General features: G+C 41.3%; 1 protein-coding gene across 1 annotated transcript; it reads right to left on the reverse strand.

Annotated features, from left to right (window-relative positions):
• Positions 1-210: 210 nt before the first annotated feature.
• On the reverse strand, positions 211-3,739 carry LOC124684991 (3-phosphoshikimate 1-carboxyvinyltransferase 2-like). The gene is made up of 8 exons (XM_047219260.1): positions 3,431-3,739; positions 2,551-2,795; positions 2,309-2,462; positions 1,888-2,102; positions 1,117-1,234; positions 723-933; positions 567-628; positions 211-477 (listed from the first exon to the last, which is right to left on the reverse strand). Exons 1-8 carry the CDS (start codon positions 3,737-3,739, stop codon positions 259-261), a joined length of 1,533 nt encoding a protein of 510 aa, XP_047075216.1. The 3' UTR covers positions 211-258.
• Positions 3,740-8,985: the final 5,246 nt, after the last annotated feature.

Here is an 8,985-nt window from a genome sequence, read left to right on the forward strand (position 1 = left end):
CGAACATAATATCTCTAGAAACAAAAGACGAACATCTAGATCCCAGTATGGTCTATGGTACTCCTAACTTGCTTCTTATTCAAAACGAACTTAGTATGCATTACAACCCATTTTACCTCAAAAGGCCCACGCCATGCTACAAAACTAGTATTACAGACTCATAAATCATTTCGCAAGAAGACCAAGACAGTAAAAAATTCCTCAGCCATGGACAGGCTACAAAAGTACAAACGTGATACACTGTAGATTTTCATCAAGCTAGTTCTTCACGAAGGTGCTTAGCACGTCAAAGTAGTTGGGGAAGGTCTTGCGGGTGCACCCAGGGTCCCTGATCGTGACAGGCACCTCAGCGCAGGCAGCGAGGGAGAAGGCCATCGCCATCCGGTGGTCATCGTAGGTGTCGATCGCTGTGACGTTCAGCTTCTCTGGTGGTGTGATAATGCAGTAGTCCGGGCCTTCCTCTACCGTTGCTCCCAGCTATAGCACGAGGCACACAACAGGTGAGACTAAGCACTGGGGAGTGCAACAGTGAACTGAAATATAAGAAGTGGAGATAGGTGTGCTACCTTTGTTAGTTCCGTCCGGATTGCCACCATTCTCTCGGTTTCCTTCACTCTCCAGGAGGCAACTGCAGAGGAGAATGGACAAGTGTCAGGAACAAATCATGCGCTGTAGCTAAATCCATCCAAAAGAAATCAACAGCAACACATAAGAGGGTTTACCATCTCTGATAGCAGTTGGACCATCGGCAAAAAGGGCAACAACAGCTAGAGTCATGGCAACATCAGGCATTTTGTTCATGTTAACATCAACAGCTTTTAGGTGTTTCCTTCCAAAGGGCTGACGCGGTGGACCAGTAACAGTTACACTAGTGTCTGTCCATGTAACCTTCGCTCCCATCATTTCTAGTACCTCAGCAAATTTCACATCACCCTGCAATATTAAGCATCGTCAGGTAGATAGCACAAGAAAACTGACTCACAGTACTGTAGTTATATAGATTCATAAATGGATGTCCACTTAAAGCGTGTTTGGTTGACAGCAGTATATTTTCAATTTTGTTATATACTGCAAGTATGCTTAACCAAATGGTAAAAACTTATAGTAGAGTTCTACCTGCAAACTGGTGGTGCCGCAACCTTGGACAGTCACAGTTCCTCCAGTGATTGCAGCACCAGCCAAGAAATAGCTCGCACTCGAGGCATCACCTTCGACATAGGCATTTCCAGGGGACCTGTCAATTGTCAATTCCAGAGCAAGGGAGGGGTTGTTTAGGAAGCAATTACTGCAACTTTTATGAAGTTCGAACTGACAGTTTCAATTACATCAGTGAAGTATGCTCAGTAAAATCAGGATGCATATCCTGCTGCAACATTTGGCAGCAGAGCATAACAATAAAAAAAAGGCTAAAAGAAGCAAAGCAAGAATCGTCTGCAAAAAAAATGCTTATTGCCAAACAGCTGTCATTAAGCTGCATATGTTCTCAATTTTCGCTCTTTTTTAGATGGATGGCACTTCTGATGTGACCAAGTTTATGCACAAGAAAATATAACCGCGCAATGTCACTGTAAGTAGCAGAGTTTTGCCACACTGATTTCCTTGTACAGTTCATAGCTACTACAAGTTTGATCCTAGCCAGATGAATAAAGTTATTTGGGCAGACTATAGTTTATGCACCAGAAAACATAGTTGTGCAGCCAGTGCATTGTAAGTAGCAGAGTCACTGATTTCATAGTAAAGCTTGACTTAACTAATAACAGTATGGTCATTTCCAGATGAATAAAGTTGAGCAGTCAATAGTTCTTTCCAATGCTCAATTCCCTAGTTTATCCAGAAATCAAATGTTTGGACAAATGTTTAGAATAAGCAGAACAATTCAAAACTTACTTGTACTTCTGTCCTCCTTTAATGTAGAATCTGTCCCAGCTATCAGAATGCTCTGCCGTCACGCCAAAACGCTCCATCAATCTCAATGTCATTTCAACATAAGGAACAGAGATTAGTTTATCAATGATTTCAATCTCGACATCCCCAAGAGCCAAAGGAGCAGCCATCAGCAAGGAACTCAAGTACTGGCTGCTGATGGAACCAGACAGCTTAACCTGTGGAATGCAATTCAATGTTAAGTGCTAATTTATGATATACCATGTGATCTAAGACCACAACACAATCAGCACATCTGTTTTACACGAAACAGGGCCTATTGGTTATGGCAATTTAGGAGTTATTGTATGGTCGCATTGTTTTTTTTTCATAGAACTGAAATGTGTGTACAAAAGGGCATAACATGGAAGTTCAAGAGGCTAACCTTGCCACCAGGTAGCCCTCCAATGCCATTGATACGAACAGGTGGGCAGTCAGTGCCGAGGAAACAATCAACATTGGCACCTAGTTGTTTCAAACCGACAACTAAGTCACCGATAGGTCGCTCCCTCATTCTTGGTACTCCATCAAGAACATAACTGAAGTTCAGAAGAGATGCACCATCAGTCTCAAAGCATACCCACGGAACTCATACTTATTCCCGTAAGGATAAAAAAAGAAACATACGTCGCATTTCCACCAGCAGCTACTACAGCCGCCGTCAATGACCGCATCGCAGTTCCAGCGTTCCCCAAGAAGAGCTTTACTTCCTCCTTGGCATCCTTTTCAATGGGGAACCTGCCGCCGCAGCCGACGACTACAGCTCTTTTTGCAACTTTGTCTGCTTCCACGGAGAGCCCGAGCGCGTCCAGGGCCTCGAGCATGTAGTGGACGTCCTCGCTGTTCAACAGGTTATCCACAACCGTTGTTCCCTGACGAGAGAAAGTAAGGATCAACAAGATACGACAGAGAAGTAAGCCAGTTTCAATTTCTTATCTTACTGTACAAAGGTTAAGAAAGGTTAACAGTCATGCTGCACTATAATATTTCCTAGGGTCGAAACTGAATAATCCCAGGAGGATCCTAGATGAAGTATCTTACAGATCATGAAAACCTTTTGCGATAACAAAATTTGCATGTTGTATATCTTGAATGCAGGTGCATGAATACTAAGCGCCCATTCAAGTAAAAAATAAAAATAACCAGTGTCCGTGACACCGTTACATCATAATCCATGAAGATACCATCAGACTGACATAAGAGGATCACCAGGTTAGAGAGGAAGTAGGTTTTAACCTCATATTGATCCAACTAACTACATAATTATTTTATTTTACAGTAACTACATAATTGTAATGATTCAATAAACAAATACTATAGGAATTGATTGACTACTAAGCAGACAACCTTTTAAACTAAATCCCATGGCCAGATCGTCTTAGTAATCCTATGATCTTGCGAGCGCTCCTAATTCCTAAACCTCCAAAAAAAATCCCATCTTTAGTACACCCAATTCACCCAAAGGGAAGGAGTAGGAGGAAGCCTTTCTGCTCGTTTGTTTTCTCACCTCGGACAGGGCGGAGAGGAGTAGGATCCGGTTGGAGAGCGACTTGGAGCCGGGCAGCTGCACGGCGCCGGAGATCTCCCGGATGGGCTGCAGCACGACCTCCTCCGCGCCGGCCGGCGCCGCGGGCGCGGCCACGGACGTCGCGAGCACCGCCCCGCCGCGGCCCCGAAGGCGCATCCCGCGTGCCGGGCGCGCCGGCATCCGGAGGCGGCGCGAGAAGGCCGGGGCGGCCGGGGCGGCGGCCGCGCGGTCGAGCGACATCACTGCCGCCGCCGCCGCCGCCGCGTTGGACGGCGCCATGGTCGCCATTGCCGATGCCGTTGCGGCGACGACGGGGTTGGTGGGAGGGAGGAGGGCGGAGGGCGGAGGGCGTCGGGGTTGGTTGGGTTGGTGGGGGTGAACGGGAGGAAGGAGCGAGGGAGAAATAGGAAGTCAGTCGAGTCGAGGTGGTGGTAAGTAGCCACCAACCCCGCGCCAAGACGTTGCTCGTGTAGTTGTTGTGGACTGGACTGTGAAAGTTGACGGGCGCTTGCACACGATGCACTTCGAATTGCAGATCTTGATCCGATATCCTCAAAGAAAATGCAAGCAGATCAGGGAGGGGCAACTCGTGTAGAATCCAATCGTTAGGTAGGATCTATGAGATCACTTTTTTTTGGAAATACAAGCATGTTCAAAAAGAATTTGATTGTACACATCCATGTCTTACACAGAGCCCTCAAATAGTTGTATCCACGGCAATGTGCATAGCTGATGGACTTGGGTTTTAGCCTTTTAAGGAAAGAAGTGCGTTGGTAGATTCGAGCAAGGAGAAGGCACAGTTTACCTAGGTTCAGGCCCGCCGTAGGGTAACACCAGCAGTTTAGGGTTTAGGATAGAGTTACATTTAAAACATGTGGATAGAGTTACATTTGAAACCCTTGAAGGATTTTCAAATGTAAAAGATCGATAATCTCTACTTGTTCCTATAGATGAAGTGCCACAGATTTCCCTTCATCTATACTAATTTTCATATACTTTTGCATGTGATGATAATATTGGTTACAACACGTAACTTCGTTGCCATAAATAATTCCCGGTTCCTTTCAAGCCTACACAACACATATGGATACATCGTCCAATTTCTGATCTCTCGATACAACACACATGTTGATCTATTTTTTGTAATTGCTAGAGGAACTGATCTGCGAGGGGTGGGGAAAATCAATATTTATCAGTTCTAAACGGGTGACTGGCCCACTACACCACATGCTTGCGTATGTTTTTCTCTAAAAAGTTTTAATTGCAATGGTCACCTCCATGCACAGTAAAACCATTTATCTCCATGTCATGGAATACCATCAGCAGCAAGGCACCCAACTATATATCTCGATAAAATGGGGAAGCGATACAGAAACTCTATATTTTTACTCTAGACATTCAAGTACAACGTACAATCATACTATTTTCTTTGCAGTTTAGAGTCATCTTCAGGTTCCTTTTATTCCTAATAGAGACATCCTTCCCTCCTACCAGTAGTTTTGAGACCTCGTGGATAAAGAAATGGTGTGTGAGCAACACGATGACCAACAAGTGTGGATAAGAAAGATTAGTATGAACAACAACTTGTACATGAATGAACCCGAGCAATTTGTGGACCTTTGGATGCATCTCGCTCAAAATGAAACTTGATGTTCAGACATAAAATGAAATAATTTGGACTCTCTGGACAAATAGGTGGTGGTAAGTAGCCCCCCCCCCGGCAAAGAGATCGTGTAGTTGTTGTCGACTGGACTATGGTAGCAAGTTAACGGGCGGTTGCACACGATGCACTTCGATCTGCAGATCTTGACCCGATACCCTCAAAGAAAATGCAGATTAGGGGCAACTCGTGTAGAATCCAATCGTTAGGTAGAATCTATGAGACCACTTATGTTGAAAATACAAACATGTTCAAAAGATATTGATAACATCCATGTTCTACATATAACCCTAAAACATTGCAGCTCCAAATTTGACCTACACTTAGAAAACTAAGAAAGATAATTTGAAACAACTACTCACCCAAAGCTGTCACTACTTACTCATTGTTGGTTTTTTTCTTCTTTTCGTAACTTTATCTCTAGATCAACTTATGGACCTTTTTATGGAGTTTAGGTGTAACAACCCATAGTTACTTGTATACAAATTTCACAATTTTTCAAAAATTTCTATAAATAATTGTGAGTTGATACTAAGATCTCACCTACAAGTCTCCCGACCACATCAACCCATGTGATAAGGTACCATTGGTATTGCGAATTGTGACTGATTATAATACTAATTTTATTTGCTCGATTATTTTTTATCGATATCGGCGTACTTCTGCCTTTACTCCTGACCGTAAAATAAGTTCACCACATGGTATCTCAACTAATCAAGACTAAGTCAAAGCTCTACTAATGTAACTCGGACAAACACGTTGAACCCCTATGCGGGCTTCAAGCTATAGATGCATCTTCGGTGGTGAGATCACTATATTTCGTGACTATGTTTACTGCTCATTGCACGTCTCTTTCCTTGTGTATCAGTTGATCCCATGTACTTACACGTCACAATTTCATGGCAGGAGAATGTGCATGGATGCATATTTTACGTGCATAACCCTATATTCTCTTTCACCTTCATGTTTCTCCTCTACCTCTCTACCCCTTGTCTGGCCACATTTCAAGAAGTTGAGCAATACCATTTAAACTTACAAAGACATCGTTAGAAAACTATTAATTGTTGTCCATGTCTGATCTAGCAGAATTTACATAGCCCTACAAAACGGTTTATTATTAAGTGTCTATCTAATAATGATTTTGTGCTTCCTTGCTACTTGCTATCACTATTATTCGTTGTTTCTTGCTTCTTGTTATTTTTTTACTGGGTTTACTTCTTCTCATTCAAGAATTTACATCTCTACCTAAGGGCACTAATTTGCCTCCTGGGATCCACGGAGCCTGTTATTTTTAAATTCAAAATCCTATTGAAAGTTGTGGAAAATCAAATTTCTGTTCACACATACATCTTGACATGTTTGCATATTTATAAATCTTATTATATGACACGTTAATTTGCAGTCCACATACAAAGATAAATCTGTTTCTCTAACATGGCAAAGATGTAACTCTATCCACATATTTATGTTTTCTATATACACCACACATGAAAAAAGTGTATGAAATTATTTAGGTACATACTACACATCTATATGCATGTGTATAATATTTTCAAAATCTATCAAGGTTTCAAATGTAAATAGAGCTCGACCCCATTCTAATTTGTTCGCGTTATATACCTACTCTAGCTTCTTATTCGACAAGCATTGACCATCCATTTTTAACTACTATGTTTGGATTGGACAGTTGCTTTGGAGTGAGATCACATTCTTCAGATAGGAAAGTCATATTCCTTCCCGAAATGCCTAGGCATCCGAGCGATTGTTTCTTTGGGAATCTTACTCTCTCGCCTACATATATATTTCGGTGCGCTCATCCGTGCGCATACGGTTTGTGCAGCAATTAAGCTTAATTAGTTGTACAATATAACAACATATTATAATTCAGATTCTTCTTCTTCTTTGCATCCATACTAATTTTAATATCCTGGTACATGTGAAGAAGATACCCCTTACACAACTTCATTTAGTTGCCATAAAGTAATTTCTGGTGCCTTTCAAGAATACGAAACTCATAGGGATATACAACTTCCAATTTATCATCTCAATAAAAAAACTTCCAATTTATAATCTCTCAATACAACACACCAATGTCCAATTTCTTCATCGCTAGAGGGATTGAACTGGCGAATGACAGGGAGAAATCAATATTTATCACTTGTGAATACGTGACGAAGATGCCCCGTTGTCCCATTGGCTTGTGTGTGCCTTTCTTTGAATTGTGCGTCTAATTTTCGGTGTGTTTAATTTTCTACTCAATGGCGAAGTTTCGCAAGAGCTTTGCATGTGTTTCACCCGCATATAACCTATCTCCTCCTCCATCCTTCTCATCTACCTTTCCACCCCTTGGTCTGGCCACAATTAGAAAAGTTGGGCAATACCCTTAAATTTACAAGAAAATAATTAGGAAACTATTAGTTGTTTCCCATGTGTGATAGACCTACAAAACATTTCAATATTAAGTGGCCATCTAACAATGATTTGGTTGTTCCTTGCTTCTTACTATCACTATGATTTGGTTGTTTCTTGCTTCTTGTTATTTCCTTATAGTGTCTACTCGCCCTCATTCAAGAATTAACATCTCTACATAAGGGCAGTAATTTGCCAACTGGGATCCATGGAGCTTGTCATTTTTAAATTCAAAAATCTATTTAAAGTCTTGGAAAATCCAATTTCTATTCACAAATACATCTTGACATGTTTGCATACTTATAAATCTTATTGTATGACACATTAATTTGTAGGCCACATGCAAAGATAAATTTGTTTCTCTAACATGGTAAAAATGTAATTATTCACATAGTTTTGTTTTCTATATACACCACACATGAAAAAAATAGGTGAAAAACATGTAGGTACATATTACACATCCTTTTGTAGGGATACTACACATCTATATCCAAGTGTATAATATTTTCAAAATCCTTCAAGGTTTCAAATGTAAAATGAGCTCAGCCCATTCTGATTTTTTGGCTAGATTCTTATTCGACAAGCATTGATCTTCCATTTTTTAACTATACCATGTTTGGATTGGACAGTATTTGGGGTGAGATCAAATTCTTCAAGCAGGTAAGTCATATTCCTTCCAGAAATGCCTAGGTATCCGAGCGATCGCTGCTTTAGGAATCTTGCTCTCTCACCTACAGATATACTCTGGTGCGTTCACCCATGCGCACGTGGTTTGGGCAGCAAGCTCAGACAGATTCTTGTACGTGCTCATTCAGGCTCTATACAGACTGAACTTTATCTTCTTCTTGTTCTTCTCTTTTAGCAGAAGTTGTGGGAGTCTTTACTTGTTCTTTATAGCTGAAGTACCGCGGGGTTTCTTTGCATCCATACTAATTTCCATATCCTCATAAAAGTGAGAAGGATACTCGTTACACCACATGCCTTTGTTTCCATAAAGTAATCTCCGGTGCCTTTCAAGCCTACGCAACTCATATGGATATACATCATCCAATTTATGATCTCTTGATAAAACACACAAACTCATGTTGATGTATTTTCGTCTTTGCTAGAGGAATTGAACCATGAAGGATAGGGAGGAAGAGATATTTATCAGAGGTGAATGGGTTACATGAAGGTGCCCCACTGAAAAAAAACTGCATCACATGCTTCTGCGTACCTTTCTCTGAACGGTTTTTATTGCAATGTTCACCTTTATGCATGGTAAAACTTGTGTCACCATGCCATGGGATCTCATTGGTAGCATGGAAGCCGACAATAACTCGATAAAATGGGAAAGTGAGACCAAAACTCTAGACTCTTAACCTATACACTGAAGTACAACGTACAATTATTACCATTTTTTTACATTTTGACTCATCTTCAGGTTCATTCTATTCCAACAGAGACATCTTCTCTCAGAACATCA

This window comes from Lolium rigidum, chromosome 1, assembly GCF_022539505.1.
Source record: "Lolium rigidum isolate FL_2022 chromosome 1, APGP_CSIRO_Lrig_0.1, whole genome shotgun sequence".
Classification (NCBI taxonomy): domain Eukaryota; kingdom Viridiplantae; phylum Streptophyta; class Magnoliopsida; order Poales; family Poaceae; genus Lolium; species Lolium rigidum.

Bases quoted from the DNA above. Each gene is read 5' to 3' on its own strand.
- LOC124684991 (XM_047219260.1), bottom strand. From the start codon at position 3,739: ATGGCGACCATGGCGCCGTCCAACGCGGCGGCGGCGGCGGCGGCAGTG. The intron at 2,796-3,430 runs GTGAGAAAACAA...TTCTCTCGTCAG, and splicing joins TCCTCTCCGCCCTGTCCGAG to GGAACAACGGTTGTGGATAA. The intron at 478-566 runs GTAGCACACCTA...CTCGTGCTATAG, and splicing joins TCCGGACGGAACTAACAAAG to CTGGGAGCAACGGTAGAGGA.